Here is a 27,755-nt window from a genome sequence, read left to right as displayed (position 1 = left end):
TGTTTGGTTTGTTGTTTTAAAAGTGACATGCATTGCATAATTTTTAAGAAATTACAAAAATACCCCCCACCTTATGTAGTAGAAAGAGAGTTTGAGAGACTTCAGGTTTATTCTTGTCATTTTCATCGTTTTATCCCGGGATAAGTTATTCTGGGACTGTTATTCCACCCTCTGCCAGGAATAACTTATCCCAGCACTATTTTTAATCCTGAAATAACTTATTCCAAGATTAGTAACTAAACAAGAAATATAGTGATATTAAATTTTTATCCTAAAATTATTCTCCCCTATCCATCATACCAAACGTCCCCTAATTACTTCTCCTCCACGACAAAAGTAGTTTTCACATCAAGTAAACTGTTGCGACCTTACTGAGAAAGCTTGCGTTAATTGGTTCATGAGAATTGGAAAATCCTAGAAAGAAGCATTTCTCATTTAATGGTTTTTTTTTTCGGCAGAATTAAAATTAATCAGGTTTTCAAATTTACAGTTCTTTTAAAAAAAGAGTAAATTACATTCGATTAACTTGCATCTAAGGGTGTGGTGTTAGATCAATGAACTGAGTTGAGAATCATAAAATGTTCAAATTTGATGGAAACAAAAATTTTAAGGGGTCGTTTGGTAACTGATTAGGAGCTAGTTATTAATGTATTAAATCCTGTAAAAGTCATAGCGTGTTTGATTTTTTTTTTTTGACATATATAAAATTCAGCACACCTAATGCGGTGTTTGATTCACAATTTAGAAATTCATATAACTAATATATGTATAAGTTATGAGGAAATTTATGTATTATTTTTCGTAGAATAGAAGATGAAATAACTAAGACATCAATAACTAAATCTAGTATAACTAATTCTCACATAATATAATACATAGTCTCTCATAACTAATATTTATATTATTACTAATACTTACATAATTCTAACCAACTAACAAACGGGTCCCTAAGTGATTTCTTCCTGTCTATTCATATTTTGCTGAAAAATTACCAAAATGTGTTGGTGAAAGATATCAAGCAGAGCTAATCCATAGCAAACTCTTAGGGGTCGTTTGGTGTATGGTATAGGCTGGGATATCCCAGCACTAATTTTTTATACCGTATTTGGTAGGAGATATAAATTTATCTCAGATTTATACCTCCTACCAAACACGGTACAAAATGAAGCATAATTCCAAGGGTGGAATATCCCTTCTTATCCCACTTATATCGAAATTATTTTATACAATCTTTTAAATGATATAAAATAATCTCAAGAGATGAAATAAATTAATCCCAAAATTATAATTTCGGAATAATTTTAATTACCTACCAACGACCACTTAGTGGACACAATTACCTTGTGTCCTCGTAAAAATAAACAGATTTCGATTATCAGGAAAAAACAAAACTTAAGTTGACTAAGATCAAAGTAATAAGGAAAACTCAAGACAACAATACCCCACGGCCACTCTGTTAATCAATAAAACTTCTTCGTTATTTTCAACTTTGTAAGGTCGTTTGGTAGATAGTTGAAATTATCCCGAAATTATAATTTTGAGATTAATTTATCTCATTTATTGGGATTGATATAAAATAATCTCAATATAAGTGGGATAAGAAGGTATAAGCTGGGATATTCCAACACTAATTTTTATACCATATTTGGTACAAGGTATAAATTTATCCCAAAATAAATTGAGATAAATTTATACCTTATATCAAATATAAAAATTAGTGCTGGATATCCCAGCTTATACCTTCTACCAAACGACCCCTTACACTTGAGATCTACTTTATCCCCAAACCCATCCTTCTTTATTTCAAACACACACACGCAGTGTTCTCTCTTATACTCTCTTTCTTCTGTAAATTACAAATAGTGCAGCTCAGGTCTGTGGGCACCATGGCTACGGTGGTTCTCTCATTTGATATTAGTAATTATTCTAATACATATTATAGCTAACACTGAATTACTTAACTAAAAAAAAATTTAGTTTGGTTTAGTACAACCACTCATTACAAATAAGTATTTAGGGAACAATTGATAGCTAGTTAGGAGCTAAGTTATTCATGTATTAAATTCTGCATAACTATTACAATCATTCTAGTAGCATACTTTTGTTATATATAAAAACCACGTAACTCATACATGTATAAATTGTGAATGAACCTATATATTATTTTAACATGATAGAAAATGAAACAAGAAACACATCAATGACTAAAATCCTCCATAACTAATCCCCGTATAAAATAACACATAAAATCTTTTATAAAATAAAATACAAGCCTAATATCTGCATAACACTAACTAACTATCAAAACGATCCCTAAATTAGTTAGCTATATATACTGTAATAAATTAAGTGGACGTTTGGCCATAAAAATTATTCACTTTTTTCCAAAATTGTATTTCGGAATACAAAAAACAAGAAAAGTTTGTTTTTCAAACTTTTTTCACCTTTTTACACTACATTTCACCAAAAACTATAATTTCAAAAACTATGATCAAACACATCTCCAACTTCAAAAATTCCAAAAAAAATGAAAAAGTTTTTGATATTTATGGTCAAACGGCACCTAAGTTAGTTTAATATATATACACTACATACGAATAAATATTTACTCACTTCACACTTCAGATCTACTTTATTTTACTTCTATATACTTACCACTCCTCTCTATACACACACAAACACATCATTCTCTCTCTAAAATTTGATCTCTCTCTAACAATAATGCAACTCCGGTCAGTGGCCACTGTGGCCACGGTGGTTATTTTAGCCCTTATACTTTCACCAAATACAACTTCAGCCCACAATATTACACGTATTCTCGCAAAATACCCACAATTTTCCACATTCAACCATTACTTAACAGAAACACATCTTGCATCCGAAATTAACAGCCGTGAAACAATTACCGTTTGTGCTGTTGATAACTCTGGCATGTCTGATTTACTCTCAAAACATCTCTCAATTCATACTATCAAAAATGTTATTTCTCTCCATGTATTATTAGATTATTTTGGTGCTAAAAAGTTACATCAAATAACTAATGGAACTGCTTTAGCTGCAACTATGTTTCAAGCTACTGGTTCAGCACCCGGTTCGACCGGGTTTGTTAATATTACAGATTTGAAAGGTGGAAAAGTTGGGTTTGGACCAGCTGAAAATCACGGTAATGTTTGGAAAAATTAATTCAAAGTTTAGTATGAAATTATAATGTGTTTGGTTGTGGTTTTTGCAAAAAATATTTGGTTATTTAAATGTACTGGGAATTTTTTTGGTTGTTTAAATGTACTGGAAGCGAAAGAAGTGAAAAAACAGGTTAAGTAGGTGTTTGGCCATAGAAACCAAGTATTTTTCACTTTAATTTTTGAAGATGGAGTTGTATTTTGTTATAGATTTTGTAAAAGAATATTTGGTTATTTAAATGTAATGGAAGTGAAAGAAAAAGTGGAAATATGGTTTTAAGTGTTTTCTAAATTTGAAATACAACTTCAAATTAAGTAGGTGTTTGGCCATGAAAATTAAATATTTTTTATTTTATTTGGAATTTTGAAGTTGGAGTGGAGTTGAAAATGGAGTTGGGTTTGGTTATAGATTTTGCAAAGAATATTTGTTTTTTTTTAATGTATTGAAAGTGGAAAAAAAATGTGAAAACAGGTTAAAGTAGGTGTTTGGCCATGAAAATTAAATATTTTTTTGCTTTATTTGACATTTTGAAGTTAAGATAGAATTGTGTTTGATTATATTTTTTTGCAAGAAATATTTGGTTATTTAAACGTATTGAAAGTGGAAAAAAAGTGAAAACATGATCTTAAGTAGGTGTATGGACATAGACATAAAATATTTTTTACTTTATTTGGAATTTGTAAAATTGAAGTTGAAGATGGAGTTGTGTTTGGTTATAGATTTTGCAAAGAATATTTGGTTGTTTGAATGTGCTGAATGTGAAAGAAGTGAAAAAAAATAAAAATAGGGTTTTAAGTGTTTTTTAGATATCAGATACAACTTCAAATTAAGTAGGTGTTTGGCCATGAAAACCAAATACTTTTCACTTTATTTGGGAATTTTGAAGTTGGGTCGAAGATGGAGTTGTGTTTGGTTATAGTTTATGAAAAAAATATTTGGTTGTTTGAATATATTGAAAGTAAAAACATGGTTTTTAAGCCGGTGTTTGGCCATAAAATCAAATATTTTTCACTTTATTTGAAATTTTTAAAATTAAAGTTGAAGATGGAGTTGTGTTTGGTTATAGTTTTTGTAAAGAATATTTGGTTGTTTTAATATATACAGCCCGTTTGGCTTAGCTTATAAACTATTTTCAGCTTTTTTGAGTGTTTGGCTGGCCAGCTTATAAGCCATTTTGTACTTAAAATAAGCCCAAAAAAATAAGTTGGTCCGTTTGGCTTAGCTTTCAGCTTATAAGCTGCTGTTTTTAAGCCCATCCAAACAGGCTCATAGTTTTTCAGCTTATAAGCTGCTTTTTTTAAGCTCATCCAAACAAGCTATGTGAAAAAAGTGTTTTAGGTGTTTTTCAATTTTCAAACAGGGTTTTAGATGTATTTAGAATTTTCATGTCCAAACACTGATTTTCAAAGAAAGTAATTTTATTTTTTTTGGAAAAAAGTGAAAAATTCTTATGGCCACTCAAATTTATATAGGGATAATTTTCTAGTTTTTATAATCAAAATATGTTTCATACTATTTATAAATAGGGATGCTGCTCTAATTTTCATAACCGGAGATTGTAGAGAGTATTTAGAGATTTATGAACAAAATATATTTTCCTTTTCAGGTAACCTTCCGGCAACGTTTGTTAAAGCAGTTGAAGAGATACCGTATAATATATCTGTTATTCAGATTAGTACGATGTTGCCTTCTGCTGTAGCTGAAGCTCCAACACCGGAACCTAGTCAAATGAATCTTACTTCACTAATGTCTGCTCATGGTTGTAAGGTATTGTTACATAATGTGAAATTTGAAAAAAAAAAAATGTTTTGGTGTTTAAGTTGAAAATAATAGGAGTATTTGAAAATTGGAGTAGTGTTTGGACTTGATGCAAATTAGAGTTGTTTTGACTGTTTGCGAGTGATGTGGAGTGAAAATTGTGAAAACAGCTTTTTGGAGTTTTTTCGATTCGTTGGAAAATTGTAACGATTTTATTTCCAAACAGTATTATTTCGAAAAACAAGTAAAATATATCCATGGGCAAAGGGGTACTTAGGATTTGCCATAAATTTCATACCTTACTTGGATTTTAATGTGTTCTTAATGGAAAAGATGTCTTTCATATTCTTCAATAAATTGAAGATCCTTTTTCCTCACACAGCAAAAAACAATAATCATGCATAATGTAATATCTAAAGAGTCTTGTTTAGGAGAGATTAATGTGTAAATTACAGCCCAATGCCTTTGGAAGATTAGTTCAGAAAATATGACCAAATGTATAGGTTTTGCATATTTATACATATAATCTACATACTTATACATGTAATATACATAATCAGTGTATATGTTTTGTATATTTCGGTCATATTGGTAAATAAGTTCTGTCGAATGGTACATAATCAGTCTTTTATATCAGTTTATTCATAAATAGGTTAATTGATCAAATACTATCAAAATATTATGCTTCTTTTAGTATAGTTTTATTTTCTTCTGATTTATCGTCTTAAGGTTTGCAATGGTTAGTTTTCGTCTGACACCTGTTATTTCGACTCCCAACAGGTATTTGCTGAAACTTTGTTGAAATCTGCTGCTGAGAAGACTTTTGAGGAAAATGCTGATGGTGGATTAACTGTGTTTTGTCCCGGAGATGATGCGATGAAGAATTTCATGCCGAAATTTAAGAATTTAACCGTCGAGGGGAAGCAATCGTTGCTCGAATATCATGGAGTTCCGGTGTATCAATCAATGGCGAGCTTGAAAGCGAACAATGGCGTGATGAACACTTTAGCTACTGATGGAGCTAAGAAGTATGATTTCGTTGTGCAAAATGATGGCGATGTGGTAAATGAACGAAACCTACTTTTAACTAAATTTTGACTTGAGTAATTAGTATGTTCACAACACCTAATGTGCTGTTAATCCACTGATTCAAATCAAATGCATTGATTTGACTGAATCAAATAGTTTTCACTTTATTCGAAAATTTTCAAGTTGGAGATGTGTTTGGTTATACTTTTGCAAAACATATTTGGTTGTTTAAATATACTGAAATTGAAAACATGATTTTAGGTGTTTTTCAAATTCAAAATACATTTTAAGTGAGCGTTTGGCCATGAAAACAAAAAATAATTCACTTTATTTCAAATTTTGAAGCTAGAATTGAAGATGGAGTTGTGTTTGGTTATAGTTTTTGCAAAAACAAAACAAAAATTGGTTGTTTGAATGCATTGAAAGTGAAAAAAGCGAAAATAATGGTTTAGGTGTCTTCTAAATTCCAAATATAAGAATTTAGAAAATACCTAAAACATTGTTTTCACTTTCAATGCATTCAAAAAACCAAATATTTTTTTCATCGCCAATTACTGATTTTCAAATAAACTGAAGAATTTCCGGAAAAAAAAAAAGTGAAAAATTTTCATGGCCAAACGCTAATATTTTTCAATAACGTATAAGAATTTCCGGAAAAAAAAAGTGAATAATTTCATGGCCAAACGTGTGTTAAATTTTGATTTCCTGTAATTTTGAATTATTATTTCCAAACAGGTAACATTGAAGACGAAGGTTGTAACGGCGAAGATCACCGGAACCCTAATCGACGAACAACCGGTAGCTATTTACACTATTAATAAGGTTTTAATGCCTAAGGAACTATTTAAGGGTGTAGTTGCAGATACCCCGGCGCCGGCACCGGCACCGGAATCACCTAAACCTAAGAAGAAGAAACATAAGTCGCCGGCGCCGGCAGATTCTCCGGCGGATTCACCGGCGGATGGACCCACTGATGATAATGCAGATTCAACGGCGGCTGATGATAACGGCGCGTTAAGTTATAGTGGTGGAAATGTGGTTGTTGGTGTTTTGTGTATGTGGTTTTTCAATTTATTGCTTTAAGTTATTTAAACAAAAAAAAAATATAAGGGGTTTTTATTTTATTGTGATATAATTGTTGTCTATTGTGTTATCAAATTGTAATTTGTACTTGTATTAGAGTAGCTAGTAGGTTTTGTGGGTTTTTTTCTTTTCTTTTTAACACCTCTTCTGGCTTATTTTGTTTGTTTTGTTTGGTTGTTGGATTCTATTTGTTAGAGTGAATTTTTTGGATATTGAACTGTGAGATGTTAATCCATGCATCATTGTCACTATTTTTGTTTTACCTTTTTATTTATTTATTTATTTTCAGTACTTTTACTATTCAGTCCGTCCCATTTATATGATTATCTGACTGGGTATAAAGTTTAAGAAATAAAAAAATATTATTGAAATTTGTAGTTTAAAACAAATCATAGAAATTGGTGCTGAGTCACCAAAATCGATGAAGAAGAGGAAACATAAGTCGCCGGCGCCGGCGGATACTCCTGTGGAATCTCCGGCGGATGAAGATAACGGCGCGTCAAGTTATAGTGGTGGAAATGTGGCTGTTGGAGTTTTGAGCATGTGTTTTTTCAATTTATTGCTTTAAGATTAAAAGTGTGATATAATTTATTGTCTGTCATGTTTATCAGAATTGTAATTTGTATTTGTATCAGAATAGCTAGGAATTGTGTTGGTCTTTTTCTTTTTAGTAAAACATTTTTTGGTTTATTTTGTTCGTTGGTGTTTGTTTGATTATAATATTTGTTTTATGAATGAATTTCTTGGACAATTTATTGCTTTAAGCTATTTTTCTTTTGTTTGTGATATAATTTATTGTCTATTATGTTATCAAATTGTAATTTGTACTTGTATTAGAATAGCTAGGAGTTTTGTGCGTGTCTTCTTTTGTTTCTTTTTGGTTTTAGAACTTTTTTACTCCTTCCTCCAAAATAATTAAGGATTTAACCTTTAAAAATTGATTCAAAATAATTGAGGTTTTAATCTATCAAAAAAATATTTTATTCTTTTTTTTTAAATTTAGCCTCGACACATTTTTAATTTAATGAACAAATTTAATACTTATTATAGTTTTAAAATCCCTTAATTAAGGATATTTTAATCAATACGTTTCTTAATTTTTAAAAGCACGTGAATTTCTTAACCTGTATGTCCAAATTTAAATTCCAATTATTTTGAACCGGAGATAGTACTTATATTTTGTTCTTTGTTGTTTCTTGGACTATAGGAGTATTTGTTTATTAATTTATGAGTTGAATTGTCGGATATCGAGCTGTGAGTTGTAATCCATAAATGTCAGACTGGTTACATGTTTCAAACTTTCAATAGCCAGCTTGTCATCCATTTTCATTTTCCTTTTGTTTTTTCCTAATGATTATTTAAATTGTACTAACTCCATTAGTTTGGATTCGCATATCTCCGTAATATATGGTAGAGGATAAGTATTTTTTCATTTTCTAATCAAACGTCCCATGTTTGAGCTTGAGGCATGGAATCATTTTAGGCATAAAGTGCTTCAGGGGAGAATTTAGAGTGTCGTTTATGTATTCACGTGCCGTCATTAGTTTTTTCTCGAAACTGTATTTGTAAAATTACTACTCCCTCTGTTTCAATTTATATGAACCCATTTGACTGGACACGACATTTAAAAAAGAGGGAAGACTTTTGAAGCTTGTGGTTCAAAATAAGCCTTGAAAATTTGTGTGACTGTAAATCATTCGTAAAGTGAATTTGTTTCCAAATTAGAAAAGATATCATTCATTTTGGCACGGATTAAAAAAAAAATAGATTTAAACAAATTGAAACAGAGGGAGTATTTTTCGCTTTTCGAGAGTTAATTTGACTAAAGTTTGAAGTTAAATTGGATTAGATTAACTTAACATTTTAAGATTAAAATTTATGTTTTTGAAAACTAAATGAAAAGTACTATAAGTTGCAACTTTTCTCATATCAAATTTGGTGAAAAAAAATCTTAAAATATTGATCAAAGTTCACGCAGTTTGAATCTCGAAAAGCGAAAAGTGTCACATAAATTGAGATAGAGGGAGTATCAATCAATTTATGACTGTGAACACAATTATTATTATTATTATTATTACTTATTAACTTGAAATTGTTGTAAATATTCATAAACTTCAAATATTAAATTCACTTGTGTGCTTTATCCTAATCAGGGGGACTTTCCAAGTGCAATTTCAATTTATTGAGCCTCAAAATAAGTATTGAGTATCGAATGAAAAATAAAAAGAAAAGAGGAATAATTTTGTGCTAAATGGGCTCTTTATGTGGTAAGCTAGAACTAGGGAAATTTAGAGCCCGTTTGGATTGACTTATAAGTTGGTCAAACCAACTTATAAGTCATTTTTAACTTATTTGGGTGCTTGACAAAAATAGAAAACAGAGTTAAAAAGTGCTTAAAATAAGTCAAAATCAAGAAGTTGCTCAGCCCCAACTTATTTTTTTAGCTTAAAAATCATTATGGTTTGACCAACAACTTTACCGTTTTATCCCTTATATTTTCTGTTAATTCCAATACTACCCTTACTTTTACAAACCCTTTAAACACTTTTATCCAAATATTTAACAACTTATTTATAAAATAACTTTCAACACTTAAAATTACTTTAAGTATTTATGTTTAAAAATCACTTTTTTCAACTAATCCAAACGAGCTCTTAGTTTAGGAGGAGGGACTTCAGCTATTCCAACTAGTCCCTTACCAGTCAACCATGTTCCATAAAATCCAAGAAGTTTAAAACTTTGTGTTTACATTTTGGGGTCCAGTAGTGGACCATTGGATTGGTTGATGATTTAGGCACCGTTGGGACGCCAGTAAGTATGTGACAAATGACAACGTTTTCAGTGGTCCACTTTTGAAAATTGTGGTCATTGTTTACTCTCCTTTGTATGAGACAACGGGTGTTTGGTTTTTATGTTCGCCTCCAAAATTGTTGTATACTCACTAGTCTCTATCCCTAGTGTCGCGGCATATTAATTGGTAGGATCCAACCTGATACTTACTCCGCTTCACATAATCAAAAATAAATTAATTATTTTCTTCTAAATTAATCCCTATTTAGATAAGTATGTTTTTATGTAATAAAAAAACTATATTAATTAGGTAGTAAGAGTAGTTTAGTCAATTTACTTATTTTTTCTAGGACTTCATATTTTCTTAAGAGGTGTGCTAGAGGCTAAGTGAAACACTTATTTTGAAGCGGAGGGATTGATATATTGTCTGTGTTGCTCTAATAAGCTTCACGAATTTGTCGAGCTATTATATCTAATAGTATATTTTTGGCCAAAGTCATAGATGGACCCCTGAACTTGTCCCGATTTTTCATTTAGACCCCCCAACTGAGAGTCGTACCATGTGAACACTTCAAGACAACTGTTAATGTGCCACTTGAACACAAAATTAATATACAACCAAACATTAAAAGTGCGTGCATTCACACGCCAAAACAACCAGTAAAATGGAGACACGTGGATTTTAATTAAAAAAATAAAAATTACTATAAATAAATAAATTTGGTCTCTTTCTTCACCAAATAGCCTCCCACCCCCCACCCCGCCCTTCCTTGGGTCCGGAACCAAAATGCCCGAAAAAAAACATTTTGAACCAAAATACCCAAAAAAAAAATGTTACCAAACTACCTTTAGCGCAGTAATTTACTGCGCTATAGTGTGCGTTTTTTTTTTTCCAGCCCTTTTGGTTAACCCTTCTTCCATTACACTTTTTAACGTACTTTGACCATAGATAATCATGCCTCGGGACCCCGAAACTTCAATATTTTATATAGAACCCTACTTATTTTTGTGCGATTAATAAGGTAGGATCAATACATCAAGGATACACAAAAGTTCGGATGGCCGTTTTAGTGATTGAAAAGTGCTCGAACGCCATTTTCGTTTGAAGGCTCGGTGTCATTAGCTTGAAGTTCTTTTCGAATACTTAAACTTGTTCATTAATAATTAATCAAAAGTTAGTCAAAATGGCAGCATTCATACAAAACTAAAAAACTTAATTAAATTGCATCATTCATAACCTTGAGTAAATGAAAATACTTAACATACTAATATTCTTCAAAATAACAGCATCATCATAAATTAAACTTAAAACTAAAATCACAACATTCTTAATTATCATCAGAGTACAAGTCCTCAATATCGTCCTCAGAAAAATATTGGCAGTTTCTTAAGACACATCTTTTTTCAGTAGCAGTTAGTTCTCTACCCGGTTGATGATGCTTGTTCTTCGGCCAACTTTAGCATGTAAAATCTACATCGTCTTGCCAGCATTCTGTTATTTTCTTTTCTAATCCTTTGCACGGCAAGCTCGCAAGTTTCTGGACCTACTTGAGGCATGGTTAAGGAGTACCTTGTTGGGATTGGAGCGTTGAGATTTTTCAACTCACGAACAAGACGTTCTGATTCGGCAAGCCGATGTGACCATTCTCGGCGTAAATCGCAATAATATTCCCGCGGGTCTGAATATTTCACACTGCAGAAATCATCATTACGCTCTATAAGAAGGTGGGGATTTAGCTCATCTAGTTTGAGATCACTGGTATCGCTCGAAAAACTGCTATGATTTGAATTCTCATCATCACTGCTATTTGGTTCTTTTGGAAAGAGTAAAGACCAAGCTGAGTTTCTACTACTCGAACATTGAATATAGTGTAGTCTAATAACAAAAGAAAGGGCTACTTATATAGTTGCAAACCCCCAAGTACCCTCGGGGGGGAGGGGGGGAGGGTCTTTATGACACTACCTACTTACCTTATTATAGGAAAAATATTAATCTTCATCGGACACTTCACAGTCCGAATCCCACTTGGATCTAAATCTTGCGCTACCATGTATACCATATTCTACCCTATGGTAACGTATTTGCATCTGATTGTTCTCTTCGCGAAAACGATTAAGAGCAAAATTAAACTCTGTGGAGTTTCGCGTAGCATTGACATAGCACCTTTTTTTGGGCATTTAAGCCCTACTGACGCTAACTTGCGCTCCAGTGCTGCAGCCTCCCTAACACGCCAATCTCACTCCTCTCTCATTTTATTATTGTATTCTCGATTGAATATGTCGTTAGGGTTATTTGAGTAATAAAAATCATCATCATCTAATTCTTAGGTCCTACCCATTGCTTCAAATATGTTTGCTGGAGTGAACGATATAACACGACTAATATCTCTAAATTGGTAAAAAAATGACATAGTAACTCAATTTTGTGTGGTTGGTAACAATTATTCGTCAAATTACGTTATATAACAACACTTAAAGTTTGATTTGAATCATGACATTTTTCTGTTTGACAGTTGAGGTGACAATATACTGCAGCGGTAAAGCGCAGTAAAATACTGCGTTATGACAGTATAACGCAGTAAAATTACTGCGTTATACTGTCATAACGCAGTATTTTACTGCGTTGTGACAGAACAACGCAGTAATTTACCGCGCTATTCTGTCGGGACCTGACATAACACAGTTATTTCATGCGTTATGCAACACTCCGTACTTAATTTGATTTGACGTAACACAGCAAGACACACTAATTGCATGCATGCCTTGGTTCTATATTCAAACTTCAAATCTTATTAATACCGAGTTCGTATAAGGCAAAAAATTCTAAGTTTCATCCAGTTTTAGCATTTTGTATTCCTCCTAAATTATTCAAAATATGGCAGATGTTCTAAGAATTAGAGTTTCTTTATTCTGGGACGGACAAATTATATTCGAGGAAAATAATTTGCGCTATGATTCTCCCCCAAAATACCATGTTAGGTTTCCAGTTGATTTAAAATTCTCAAAACTACTCCAAGCCTTGTATAACAGACTACAAGTTAGTAGAAGTGATTTTGATCTAAATATAATTGGAAAATATCCAATGTCATTTACGCCGCAAGGTGTAACTAGTTATGGACAGTGGTACATTCAAGACGATGGTTCTTTGACTGATTATTTGAAGGCGCCTTATGATTATAGGCAATGCATAACTTTAAACGTCCTTGAAATGTATATAGAGAAGGTCCCCATTAATCGACTTGAATTCATGGCTAGGGCTCCTCGGGAAACTCGAAATAGACCTCGTCGGGAAGCCCCGTCTATAATTCAGGCGAAGTCACTCAAGCGGAACCTACTTATCAACACAATTACCCTGACATAAATACTTATGAAAGCATTTTGACTAGCCAAATGCCTCTGGATAGTTTAAGTCAGCAATTTGACGAGGAATGGTAAATATTCATTTTTTACAATATTATTATTATTATTATTATTATTATTATTATTATTATTATTATTATTATGTGTAGTGGCACTTGAATGCTACTAATGATGTCGATTATATTATTTAGGGGTTATACACCTGATATGGATCATATCGGACGGTCTCCTCAATCGGGATGGATGAATCAGGTTGGAACATCCTCAGCCTATCCAACAACTCAAAGCGATGGTCCTTCCTCAAGTTTCGGTGCAGTTGATTACTATCGGTACGTCTATTTTTTTTAACATCAATAGTGTTATTTGATGTGTATTAGTTAAAATACCCTAATTTCTTATGTAGGGAAAATGTGGTGGTTGCACCAAATTATAGGCAAAGGCCTGCTATGGATGGTCCGATTATCCGAATTATATAGTGACATCATCTAGCGATAGTGAGGAAATACCTAATGCGGAGGAAAGTGACGATGAGCAAAGTGACGATGAGATTGAGGTTGAAACTAATCCTCAACATCAAGGAGAACTGTTGCAAGACATGATGAACAGTCCGGCACACCAGGAGGAACTGAATTCACAGCAACCATTTGAACAGCAAGAGTTGACTCCGGTTCAGCCGCAAAGCCAATTTCAACAGCAAGAGTCGACCCCGATTCAGTGGCATTCCGATGAGATCCCCTATCTTGATCATCTTCAAGATCGCCCAGATGCCTTTGTCTTTACTAGGGATGATGATCATATTCGGCGAAGTTTGTGGAAAGAGCCAGCGGATCTTTTAAAAGAAAAGGCTCATATTGAAAAAGGCATGATTTTCAACTCGAAAAAATCATTGCAAAGGGTTGTTAAGATTTATTGCATCCAGGGTATGAGGGAGTTTAAAGTTGACGATTCCACACGAAAATTTTAGCGATTGGTCTGCAAGCGAAAATATCAAGGCTGCGAATGGGTGCTCCGTGGTAAGGAAACTGCTGAAAAGATGTGGACTATTTCAAAGTTCTACACAAAGTACACTCGTGATATGGGTGACCTCCCAGATGATCATTGCAATCTAGATACTAATTTGATTATGCGTGTATTAGTTGCTGACATTGGAAAAAACCCAAGGTATCCCCTTCGCCTAAGTTTATTTTATTTTTGGTGTTAATATAATGTTCCTCGTTGTTATATGCTGATATTTTAACTTTTTCAGGTTCCCTATTAAAAATTGTATTACAGCCGTCCTAAAAGTATATAGCAAAACTGTTACTAGGAGGAAGGCGTATCTTGGGCGTAGGCGTGCACATGAGATAGTCTTCGGCAATTGGGAGGGCTCTTTCATCCGATCTAATCCGATCTAAATTTGAAGCTAATAAATGCATAATACTATTGCACTTGCTATTATTGTATTAATCGGTGAATTCAGGACGAATTTAATCATTTATATGTTTTTTTTAAAGTGTTTAGCCATGTATGCATATAATTAATTGAATTTAAGGACAGGAAATATTCTGGCTAAACTCTAACAACAGACAGGTTTGCTTGGTCTATTTAATATTTATGAAGCACCGGAAAGACTGCTGGCTTCATTAATTTTTGGTTACATATTCATCGGCCTAGCTTCAATTGTCTAGGCTTAAAGTCTTAAACTAATCATTTGGTTCTCAATAACTTGAATTATAACCCCCAAAAGCCAAAATAGTGGAGGAAAACAGTACTAAGTTGCTTCAGGTTCAAGAGCTGCACCAAGCGAACTAGCTTTTAGTATTTAAGTGAAGAAGGATAGAAATATGGACCATCATCTCGAGTTCCAAAAACTGTGGATGATCTATAGAATCGGTTCCAGACAGATTTCTTGATTATAAAAAATAGTACTAAGTTGCTTTTGGTCTTTGTGTAGCATTATATATTCGACAACAAGTGCAAAAGTTTCATCCTTTGATTCTTTCCCCCTATTTAGCTCCCTACTACACGAGCTATGAAACGTGAGAACATTATCGACTACGCGGAACCTATTTATGTATACCTTCGCAAACAGGCAAAGTCATTGTGCAGTTTATAAGAAATCTCTCTTTTTTTTTAATTGAAGATTGTGTTGAGGTGAATCCAAAATTTGAATTTATGGTTCCTAAAGCGATCTCGAGTTAATATATAATAATTATTGCTTCACAATCATTTATTGGATTTGGGCGAAAGCTGTTGGTTCACGTGAACCCTATAACATGTTAACTCCGCCCCTGATCAAAGACAACTTGCGCACACTTTCAACTACTCTATCAGTATCTCTGCTACCTTCCACTAACCCAAGTACCAAGTAACAACACCGGATGTAGCCTTTTTGGCTATGGATTCATTTGAACTCATATACTAAAATCTCGATAAAATATTTTATCTGGACCCCCATAATATAGGTTACAAATTATTTTATTTTTTGAAATTCTAGTAAATTTTACATATATTTTTATATTTCGTGTCGAAAATGTTGGGATCGTTAAAACATGTAAAAGGACACCAGGCATACCCATCTCCCATTGGTGGGCTCAATTCTAACAAAAGAAAGGAAAAAACAACAAGATAAACGTGAGATTTGAACCCCTGACCTAACTTATAGAGGTGCACCCAATAACGCTTTCATCATATGACTCTTTGAGCTTGAGTGCGCACGCATATATATATATATATATATTACCATTTGAAGAGATAATGTACAGGGGTTGTGCAGGTGAATCCATCTTGCCTCCAACATAGCTCTACCACTGACCACAAGTTTTTTTTTTTTTGTTGAAATGCTAAAGGTTCTTGTATCCTTAACCAGAAGTATCAAGTTAGAGTCCTATATTCCCGATTAATAGGGCCAGTGAGTCCTAAACGGGATGGTTAATACAAAAAAGAAAACAATATGACGTGCAACCATCAACGCATAGATTATATGACAAAGGAAAATTGGAATTACACATTATTTCATCATATAGGATTGAAACAATTACTATAAAAATATTAATTTATGAATTAGATCAAAATAGTTATACAAGTTTCAAGCTCCAAACCTCCTTCAGAGATGAATTGCAGATCTTTCCTGGTCCAGACCATCCTTATTCAGATACAGGAAACTCGTAGTAGCATCGAAAAATGATGTTATCGGCACAGGAGTAAATCCCGGGTAACTCCTTTCAGACTTTGTGAGGCATAAATCATTAATGTACTTGAAAAGGACATGTTTCTGAACGAAAGGTTGAGCTGCATACTCTTCAACGGGCATCCACTGAGAATGCGGTAACACTACGTTAAAATTTTGTTATAGGACTCGAGCAGTGGCGTAGCTAAGTGTATTGACAAGGTTCAATTGAATCCCCTCATCGTAATGTCGTGTTTTGCAAATGGGATAAAAGTAAGGTCTTTGAATACATAAAATTTGTTGAATCGCCCCTTAATATGACGGAAGATCGCAAGTGTCATTATTTTTATGACCAAAAAAATAATCTAAAGCCAACTCTTTGGCCGATCGCAGCCTTTGAAAACTCGGGGATGATGGACCCACCCTCTACCTTTCTCTACTTAATTACTGGACTTAGTTCACTTGGTGCAGGGCTCGAACTTGTGACCTTAGTCACAAGTCCGTCAACCTTTGCTAATTGAGATAACCCCTGGGGGCAGATCTCAAGTGTCATTTTTGCACTTTTCTGAGACGTCTTGTTAGAATTCTTAGCTTCGCCACTGGACTCGAGGATACTGTTACAAACCTATAAAATTGAACAGAGACATACCTGAGCTGCCTCAATTTCTAAATCTTGTTTTTGAATGTCAAATGATAAAGGGCGCATCATGCAAATAAAGAATAAGTCTGACTTGCCAAACAATGCCTTGTGTGTTTGCCTGTAGATAAGAAATGTTATTGCTGCCGAAATCCAGACACGGGCACATTTCTAGGCATGACAGACAAGAAAGCTCTAAACTACAATCCTCTAGTCATTCAAAATGCTACGACGTACTTCCTTTTTGAATAACTTTTCCTCCTTGTCTTCAGCAAAACTATCCAAAAGACATATCGCGTGACACTAATCTTTTCTCAAACAGAGGTAAAATGTCTACTTCATTTCAAATTGAATGTCCTCCTTCACATTGTGATAATCAAATTTCAATATCTTTGATCATAAAGCTTTTTGACATTTTAAGGTTGCATGTCATTATGCTTTCTAAGGTTCGGAACATACAAATTTATTCTCCATAAGTTAAGTTGAACTCATTCACGGAAAATGCTCAATTTTGGAAGATCTGATGTCTTTTCGTAATTTGTTTGCATTTTTCCTGGTTTTCCTTTTCTTTAGTATCACAGTAATTAGAGCCACAACATGGTGGGGCAAACAGCCTAAGTATACATTTATGCATAGAGTAAGAGCAGTTCTCATTTCGAATTAGAACCTTTCTTTTGCAAGCACCTATGTCGTAGAAACTAGGCCAAACTGATGTCTACCCTCGGCCACTTCCATAATCCACTCTCTGTAAACTAGAGATGATCTCACTGAGTGATTACAGTGGAGAATTTTAGCTTTTCTTCATTTCCCAGCAAGGGAATGTAAGGAGCAAAAGGAGACTACTGGATCACTATAGAGCAGAATATGCAATTTTCCCCCAACAAAAAATGGCACGAGTCTGCATCTTCTGGATCACTTTCGAGCAGAAGATGCAGACTCGTAGCTTATTATATACTTAAACCTCACAAAAATAAAAATGGCATGGGTTTCCTACCTGAATGCAAGAACTTCCAGAAATTCAGCATCAATCTGCAATAAATGGGACCCGACAAATATTAGAGAAGCAATAACAGTCATGTACAGCAGGAAAAAGACACGTATTGGTTTATTTTGATTATGTAGCATTCAGTATTTAATAAACTTACTCCTGTCTCTTCTTTTACTTCCCTTATCGCGCCTTCAAATATATCCTCGCCCTGCAGAATAAAAGCTATCAACATACAGTTTAGAGGGCGTGTGACTAATTTTGCTGCTGACTTTAGCTCAACGGAGCATGTGCATACCTCCTCAACAACGCCAGTAGGGATCTTCCATACGGCAGTTCCCTTTAATCTGCCGCTATTTTCTTGGACTACAAGCAACTAAAAGCAAAACATTTCCCAAACTTAGACAAAAAAATTGTGAACCCTGTAAATAATCAGCACCAAGATGCTCAAGCATAGTGATCTGAGAGAACAAGAAATATTTCTAATGATAAAAAATATTCGTTCGTTTCAAACTTATTGTGCAATCGAACTATTTAGGCAAGGTGATCTCTGATAGATCAGTAAATCCACCAATAGGTAGCATGTTACAAGTGATAGAGCTCTTATTTTTAACACACTTAAAAGTGAAACTGCATCGGCAGGGCCAGTTGTTAGCTGAGAATCCACATTTTATTAAAGAATTGAAGTGTGCAAAACCTTTTTTCATAGGCATGAAATGAAAATAAGCTTCGCCCTCTATCATGACAGACAAAAGCTAGCTGATTGGTCGAAAGCAACCATTAATCATCTAGAAAGACATTTGAAGCACTAAGTGCATGCTATATATACCACTTTAAAGTTACAGAAGTGTAATCATGCGATCAGGGAACAAGAAACTTAGGAAAGTAAAATAATCACAGACAAAAATATTACCATATCTTTTACAGGATACAAAACCAGAACGGGAGCCAATAGTTTCATATAATGAAAGCAGCTCTGAGTTACCTCTCTTTTCTCATTTAAGACTATAGCGCCAATACCCACTCGGTGTGAGGCATTTGCAGGGATGGTATTCTCAGTTTCAGGAATCCAATACACAAGCATCAGGTAATGAGGTTCTGCATGGTGATACCAAAACCCTTCCTGTAGTCAATTTCATATATTAGGGTCAATTTCATCGCAAAACTAGTGATATTTTCTTCTCAACCTAAAGTATGATATATCAGACAACTAAGAACTTGAGTTTGTTCAACAATGTTGTTTTTTAGTTTCTCGAAGTAATTTAAATGAAAACTTATGTACAGATTCAGGGGCGATTCTCTAATTTCAACTTCCAGCAACATCGATCGTAAGTCGTAACAGCATGAAATATGACAATGCCCATTGTTCCATGGCTTTGGTTTATTAGCAAGTCCGATTGTGTGAAAAAATATTGCACATGGTACAGATTTTAAGCCTCTAGCATGAGTAGCAAGTCTCCAACACATTGAAGTGTACAAATGAAATTTCGTGGGCCAGAGGCGGAGCCAAGATTTTCACTTAGGAGGTTTCAAAATATAAAGAAGTAAATGCATGAAAAAGCCAAGGGGATTTAACATCTACTATATATACATAAAAAATAATTTTGACCCTTGCATATACAATGTAATTTTCCGACAAAGAGGGTTCATCTCCCTTAGCTCCTCCCCTGCCATGAGCCTCCTTATGTCAACGTAACCACTATCCTATTAATTCAAGTTCCACAAAAAGTATAGAGAAATTACCTTAACTGCAGTTTCAACCAAATTTACAAGTTCAATCGGCACTTTAATCCACACACCCTTCTTCCCCTGCAAAATACATAATGTCAAACCCTCAGAAAAGAATTGAGAGACAAAATTAGCCCACTACCATAAACACTGTATTACTGAGCTGTTTTGGCCAAGCAAGAGGTCAAAACATCAGGCAAGTTGAAGATTGTCGAACAAACGAAGACAGGAACCATAGTTTTTATGAAACTGCTACAGTCTTGTCAGCCAAACAGGAACTATAGTCAGTTAATACTGATAGTTGGCCTCCTACCGACCCTTTTTTTTTTTTTTTTTTTTTAATAATAGCTCCTACGGACTCTTGCCTTCCCTCCATTTCCACAATAAGAAGAACTTTTAAAACTTGATTATGAATATGAACTACGACAAATAAAATTAATCCTTAGAAAGACAAACAAATGATTGTTGTGTAAAATATCCGTTTTTTCCTCCTGTTTTTAGTTTTCCCTTTATCAGGTCGCTTTGACTCTGCAAGGTCATGTTTTCTTTGCCACCAAGTCACGAGAATTGCCGGGACGTCAGAATCAGGGAAAGGATACAGAAAAAGAGAAAAGAATTAACAAGTCTAATGGGGGAAGAATGGCTTATACCGTTGACTGCCTTCGATACTAGAAAAAAAAACTCAAGCAACCTAACCTAACCCCAGAGGTGGACCCCAACCAGAAGTCGCTAGACGGTCTATTAAGTTTGCATCGCTATTTCGGTCAACAGAAACTTCTCATACTACATCAACTACAACCATAATGGTGAGAGAACTTCCTGGTTTAAAAGAAGATTCACTTATTCTCCATACTCTACTTTTCATCCTAACAATACGAAATGCCCGTAAGAAGGGGAAACATACAGGAATAAATAATGGATAAAGAAATTTTGGATAATTGTGGTGTCCAGTGGTTCTATTGTTCAGTCATAATTCAGTGGGAAGCTACAAACAGGAGGACAGACAACATCAAAATAATGCTCATCTTTACTCAAAAATAAGAAGAAAAAAAGCATCATACCTGCAACTTCCACTTGGATAATGAAGCTGTAAGCATGTTTTGAAAGGTATTGGGGTCCATAGGCTCCTTCAAGTCTACTATAACTCCTCCATGATCATCATTTACAGCAGAAAGCAATTGATCCTTCTTGAAACCATTTTGAAACACGAATTTTTCCATATGATCATCATTTACCGCAGGAAGCAATTCATCCTTCTTGAAACCATTTTGAAACACGAGTTTCGCCATAGGATCTCAACTTAGTCCAAATTTGTGCAGTAGAAATTTCTATTTGCACACCTGAAAAACACAATCCCTGGATAACATAGACACGTCAGGATTTACAGTTTATGAGTTCTGAACTTCGTAACTAATCCATAGCTCCTTTTAATTGTTGTATTCACAATTAAATATTTATACAAATTTAATAAATTTCCTAATACAAATACACAAGGGCGGAGCTATAGTTCGTCTTACGGGTTCGGTAGAACCCAGTAGCTTTGGTTCAAACTTTGTATTAGTGTTTAAAAATCCACAACTATCTATAACTAATTTATCAAGAACCCAGTGAGCTGACTTTTATAGAATCGAAAACTCATAAACTCAAAATTCCAGCTCTACCTCTGCAATTGCAAGATATGAGCAAAAGCTATAGGGCTCAGGCTCATCCGAACCCGTATCTAATATTATAGCTCCGCCCCTGATGTCACCTCTAATCTAACAAATATGGAGATCATATCATCAACAATGTCTCACCTCAAAATTAGTTTGGATTGGCTAAAACTATGATTATACATATGGAAACTATTGAGCCTGTTTGGATGGGCTTATGCCTATAAGCTGCTTGGGTAGTCTAACTTTTTTTTTTTTTTTTTTGCTTATAAGCTGCTTTAGATAAGCTAAGTCAAATGGGCCCAATTATTTTTTTGAGCTTATTTTAAGCACAAAATGACTTAAGCTGGCCAGCCAAACACTCAAAAAAGCTGAAAACAGCTTATAAGCAACTTATAAGTCAATCCAAACGGGCTCATTGTCGTTAAATAATTCTAAAAGCAGAATAAGGAATTCAGAAAGGTGAAAAAAAAAAAATCTCGCGCGAATTAACTGTTTGATAAAATTGCTCACCAAATCACTTAAAAAACAATTTCATCCATCACATAAATACCTCTTCATAACAAACTAAACGACTAGTTTTCCAAGGTAAAAGCGAGAAAAACAAGGTGCTTATGTAAGAAAATGAAGCAAAATCGAAACAGATACTCGTTATGTCCCAATTTATTCGGCACAGTTAGAATTTCGAAAGTTAAAACTTCTTAATTTTGACAGTAAATTCAAACGTAGAAACTTTAAGTTTTTAAAAATAAAATTTATATATTTGAAAACTGAGTAAAAAGTATCATAAATCACAACAATTAACAACTCAAATTACTTAAAAGACATGAAAAAATTGAGGTCAAAGATAAACTCGTTTGACTCTCGAAATTCAAAATGTATCACGTAAATTAGGACAGAGGAAGTATTAATTTACATAATTCACTTCAACTAATTTGAGATTAAGAGCTTATTTAAATGGGCTTATGACTTTTGACTTATAATTTAAAAATTATTGGAAATTCTACCTCATGGCTTTTAGCTTATTTTTGCTACGTTGACTTAAAAATAAGAGCTTAAGAGCCTGTTTGGATGGGCGTATACTTATAAGCTGCAAACATCTTATAAGCTACAATAAATAAATTGGTTAGTCTAACTTTTTTTTTTGACATATAAGTTGTTTTCAGTTTATAAGCTGCTTTAGATAAGCTAAGTCAAATGGGACCAATTATTTTTTTGAGTTTATTTTAAGCACAAAATAACTTTAAGCTGGCCAGTTAAACACTCAAAAAAACTGAAAACGGCTTATAAGCAACTGAAAACGGCTTATAAGCAATTTATAAGCCAATCCAAACGGGCTCTAAAAGAACTTTTTTATTTTATCTAGAGCCCGTTTGACTTAATTTATAAGTTGCTGAAAATAACTTATAAATCATTTTGTGCTTAAAATAAGCTCAAAAAACTAAATTGATAGCTCAACTTATTTTTTTAAGCTTATAAGCTGTTTTCAACTGATTTTTGACAGCTAAGCCAAACGGGCCCCTAAATACCATAAAAGTACTTAAAAACACCTAAAATAAGTCCATCCAAACAGGCTCTAACACGCAGTTTAGTTGAGTAAAGACAAAACGCGAGACTTGTAAATTCAGTAGAGTAACCATTAATACTCACTAATAATAAGGCTGAGAAAGTATATAATTGCGTGGCGTTTCAGCTTTTTTTGAATTGCTCAGGTGAAAATAGTGGAGTAAATTAGGCAGAGATATTTTCTCAATGTGCCAAATTTGTAAGGTGCTAATAATGTGAAGTTGTGGTGCTGCAAGCGATGCATTGAATGAGAAGGCAATAAATAGGCGGGGCTGGAGTTAGCTGAGTGGTTGATACAGAAACTTTTTAAGTTATGATTGTTCCCACCTATATAATCTTACCATTTACTCCCTCCGTTCATTTTTATTTATTCATTTTTTATTTTTTACGTTGTTTAAGAAATAATAAATAAAGTGTATGTTTTTTATCATGATACTCATATTAATTGATATATAACGGTATTGGTTTTGAAAAAATGATTTGGAATGAGTAATTAATGTTAAGGGTAAAACAGAAAAAAAGAATTTATCTTATCTTGATATGTGAAAAATGACAAGTAAAAATGAAAATCTATTTTAGGAATAATGTACAAGTAAAAGTAGACGGAGTGAGTAAATTATTCTATTCTACTTTTAGAATTATATACTCCCTCCGATTCAAAAAGAGTGTCCACTTAGTTTTCATTTTTTTATTTGAAAAGAGTTTTCACTTATCAAATCAAGAAATAATTAACCTTATTTTTTGCTCTTATTAAGTGTTAAGTGACCAAATTTCAATATCTATTTAACTAGGGGCATTTTAGTCAAATTATTTATTTTTACCTAGGAGTTAGTATTTTCTTAAGGGTGTGCAAATTAAACGGCTAAATAAACATTCTTTTTGAACCAGAGAGAGTTGTATTTGGAACTTAATACTCCCTCTGGTTAAATTTACTTGTCGTCCTTATTAAAAATAGATAGTCTAAAATAGTTATCATTTTAGAAAATCAAAATATAATTAACTAATAGTTTCAACGTTTACCCTTACTCAACAAACGTGGAGAGAGATTAATACGGTGGAAAAAAGAGTAGTATTAAATTGAGGTCAAAGAATAAATAAAAGTAACTTAATCAAATTACTCTTTTAGTTAATATATATTTTAAGGGACGTGAAAAAAATAAACATGACAAACAAAACGAACTGAAGGGAGTATTTATTAAAATCTAGCACTTTCTCCTTCCTAATTACATGAGGCACCAAAAAAAAGGTTTTAAAAGAGAATGATTTTGAATTTTTGTTAAGGAAATGAACTTCTAGCTAATAACTCAACCTCAAAAGCAAGAAGGCACCCAAAGATGCAAAGTTGCAAACAAACACATCTGCACCCACATGACTGAATATTTGAAACATGGACAAAATATAACATGCGCTTTAAATTTGGGTAACTGACAATAATATTATTTTAAGCCAAATTTTGATATATATATATATATATATATATATATATATATATATATATATATATATATATATATATATATATATATATATAGGTGATAATGTGAAGTTTTGCTGCTGCAAGCGATGCATTGAATGAGAAAGGAAATAAATAGAAGGGCTGGAGTTAGCTGAGTGGTTGGATACGGAACTTTTTTAGTTTTGATTGTTCCCACCTATATAATCTTACCATTTAAATTATTGTACTTCTAGAGTTACGTATATATTTGAAATTTACTCCTTCCCTTCAGTTTTATTTGTTTACTATATTAAAAATAAATAGATAATTTTTTTTTCTTATTTTACCATTAACGTTAATTACTCATTCCAACTCATTTTTCAAGTCTATTGAAATTATATACCAATTAATATGATCATTTATTAATTCTTAAGGAGCGTGCAAAATCGAACAAGTAAAAATAAATAAGTAATAATATTCATTAATTTTTACTACGTCCGTCTCAATTAATATAACACACTTTTCTTTTCAATTTGTCCCTAAAAAAATATCCCCTTTTTTATAATTAGAGATAACTTAAATTTAAAGTTACTCTTTATCTAAATGAAATAATTTATAGCCACACAACTATGAAAATTTGTTTTAGACCACAAATTTCAAAATCTTCATTTAAAAAAAAACTTGTGCCTTGTCTAACAATCCACATAAATTAGGACACAGTACTTTCTCCTTCAATTTATACGGGGAACAATAAAAAAAAAAGATTTTGAATTTATATAAAGAAAATGTACTTTGAGCTTATAACTCAACCTCAAAAGCAAGAAGGTACTCTATTGATGCAGGAAATCAACACCTTTGCACTCCCAAAATTAAACATTTGAAATGTGGACGATATTAATTTGGGTAAACAAAGAATTGGAATGCTACTGATTCATATTATGTTAAGAAAATGGGCATTGGGCTTAATAACTCTTTCAAAAACTAGTACATAAGTTGAGAATCATCATACATAAGTTGAGATTTATCTAAAACTGTATACTATAAAAAATAAAAAATAAAAAGGAAATAACTCCATGCCCAATTGATGTCGGAAACCATAAATTTGTAATCTAACACAAGCTAGAGAAATTTGTCTAGCTATATACTACTCTTTCGGATAAAAAAGAGTATTCACTTAGTCATTTGCACACTCTTAAGAAAATATTAACTTCTAGCAAAAATAGGTAATTTGACTAAATTATCTCTAATTAAATAGGTATTGGGATTTGGTTACTTAACAGTTAATAAGGGCAAATTTGAAAAAATAAGGTTAAATTCTTTCTTGATTTGATAAGTGGACACACTTTTTGAATCTAAAAATAAAGACTAAGTGTATACTCTTTTTTATTCGGAGGGAGTACAACAATAACAATAAATTACTATTGTACAAAAAAAATTCGGGTATGATAATTTTCAAAGCAGAATAAAGCTTTCAGAAAGGCAAAACAAAAAAACAAAACAAAAAAAAAAACAGAATCACGCGAACTAACTGTTTGATAAAATTATTCACCAAATTACTTATGTAAGAAAAATGACTTTATCCAACACAGAAAATTCATCTTCATAACAAACTAAACAACGAGTTTTCCAAAGGTAAAAGCGAGAAAAACAAAGTGTACATGTTAAAAAAAAATGAAGCAAAGATAATCAAATTATACTTCAAAGCGCAATTTATTGGAAAGGTATAGGAGTCATGTTATAAAAGTATACATTTATTTATCACTTCTTAAAGGGCGGATGAAGGGAAAACTAAACAAGTAATATGGGACGAAGGAAGTAAAAATTAACCGAGGGAGTACTAATTTACAGAGTTCAGTACAACTAATTTGAGATTAATAGTCTGTTTGGCCAAGCTTCTAAAATCAACTTATTTTAAAAAAATTATTTTTTAAAAAAGTACTTTTGACTAAATGCAGCTTGTGTTTGGCTAATTATTTTAAAAAAATATTTTTGAGCAGTAATTAGTATTTAGCCAAACTTTTGAAAAGTATTTTTTAATGTATTTTTTTCAAATGTACTTTTCAAAAAGTGTTTTTACGCAAAAGTTATTTTTTTTTTAACTTCAGAAGAACTGTTTCTGCTACTCCCAAAAATACTTATTTTCTCCAAAAAATTTAGCCAAATACCTCACTTTTTAAAAATAAGCTCTTACTACAAAAAATAAGTACTTTTAGGAAAAAGAAAAAAAAAACTTAATCAAACAGGCTATAAGGCACAGTTTAGTTCAGAATATTGTAAATTCAGTAGAGTAACCATTAATACTCACTGATAAGGTTGAGAAAGTATATAATTGCCTTGAAAATGGAGCTCAGCTTTTTTGAATTGCTTAGTTGAAAATAATGAATTATTTGTCAATGCACCAAATGTCTAAGATGATAATAATGTGAAGTTTTGGTTCTGCAAGCGATACATTGAATGAGAAAGGAAATAAATCGGCAGGGCTGGGGTTAGCTGAGTGGTGGATACAGAAACATTTTTTAGTTTTGATTGTTCCCACCTATATGATCTTATCATTTAAATTATTCTACTTCTACAGTTACATATATATATTTTCACGTGAAATCCCATATTTATTACACATATTTAATTTAATACTTATATTTTTGTCACTGCTACGCTATTAATAATCGGTTTAATACAGTATTATCCCTCAATCATCATTAAAAATTTTATTAACATTTATATTAAGATAATGTACTCGCCATCTTAAAATTTTGAATTCGCTTCCGATTATAATGACATAGGCTCGTAGCAAGGATGAATGGGCAGAATTGAACCGACGAAAAAGACGACTCTGTATTGTATGCGTAATGAGGGACCTCCCACTGACACGTTCCCAAAGAATAAAACAACCAGTTGGTTGTATCATTTTGGGTCCCCATTACAATAGCCGCCTCGTCGGTGTTTTTTTTTTTTTTTTTTTTTTTGCTTTTTTTCTCCTAATCGGTATTCGGTTTGGAATCTTGTTAAATTTGAATTTGCGTCGCATAGGGTCTATTTGGGGGATGCGTTCCCTATTATGAATTTTTTCATATATAAAATTTGAATCTGAGATCTCTGGTTAAGAAAGGAGTAGTTACATCCACTACACTACATTCTTATGGTGGCTTTCGTGGTGGGGAAGCTATAGTAATTTCACCAATATTACAAAGCTCTAACTTATTTGTGGGGGTGATGAGATGGATAAAATTCTTTTAAGTGGATCGATGCAGATTTAATTAGTCAAATTATAAATTTAAAATACAAGGTATTTATATTAAGTAGGTGTTTGGATTAGAGGCGATTTCAGCATTTTAAATTTAATAGGTTCAACTTTAAGATTTGTAGCATTGAATTTATTTTAATGTTAATATTATGGTTTTCAA

At 32.7% G+C, this 27,755-nt stretch overlaps 2 protein-coding genes across 4 annotated transcripts; one reads left to right on the top strand and one right to left on the bottom strand.

Annotated features, from left to right (window-relative positions):
• Positions 1-2,608: 2,608 nt before the first annotated feature.
• Positions 2,609-7,301, top strand: LOC132627902 (fasciclin-like arabinogalactan protein 1). The gene is made up of 4 exons (XM_060343515.1): positions 2,609-3,163; positions 4,787-4,947; positions 5,719-6,000; positions 6,703-7,301. Exons 1-4 carry the CDS (start codon positions 2,722-2,724, stop codon positions 7,048-7,050), a joined length of 1,233 nt encoding a protein of 410 aa, XP_060199498.1. The 5' UTR covers positions 2,609-2,721; the 3' UTR covers positions 7,051-7,301.
• An 8,832-nt stretch (positions 7,302-16,133) lies between these two features.
• On the bottom strand, positions 16,134-23,185 carry LOC132627877 (nudix hydrolase 2-like). Of its 3 annotated transcripts, none has more exons than XM_060343493.1 (9): positions 23,001-23,185; positions 20,760-21,054; positions 19,714-19,779; positions 18,956-19,093; positions 18,269-18,346; positions 18,131-18,181; positions 17,980-18,014; positions 16,998-17,106; positions 16,134-16,495 (listed from the first exon to the last, which is right to left on the bottom strand). In XM_060343493.1, the coding sequence occupies exons 2-9, from the start codon at positions 20,985-20,987 to the stop codon at positions 16,286-16,288; spliced, it is 915 nt and encodes a 304-aa protein (XP_060199476.1). In that variant the 5' UTR covers positions 20,988-21,054; positions 23,001-23,185; the 3' UTR covers positions 16,134-16,285. The 3 variants fall into 3 exon arrangements, with proteins under 3 accessions (XP_060199476.1, XP_060199484.1, XP_060199488.1); XM_060343501.1 differs by lacking the exon at positions 23,001-23,185 and adding an exon at positions 21,495-21,792; XM_060343505.1 differs by lacking the exon at positions 23,001-23,185 and adding an exon at positions 21,360-21,468.
• Positions 23,186-27,755: the final 4,570 nt, after the last annotated feature.

The sequence above is a fragment of the Lycium barbarum genome, chromosome 1, assembly GCF_019175385.1.
Source record: "Lycium barbarum isolate Lr01 chromosome 1, ASM1917538v2, whole genome shotgun sequence".
In the NCBI taxonomy this organism is placed as follows: Eukaryota; Viridiplantae; Streptophyta; class Magnoliopsida; order Solanales; family Solanaceae; genus Lycium; species Lycium barbarum.
Note: the sequence above shows the minus strand (reverse complement) of the source record. Positions and strands in the feature narration are given on the sequence as shown.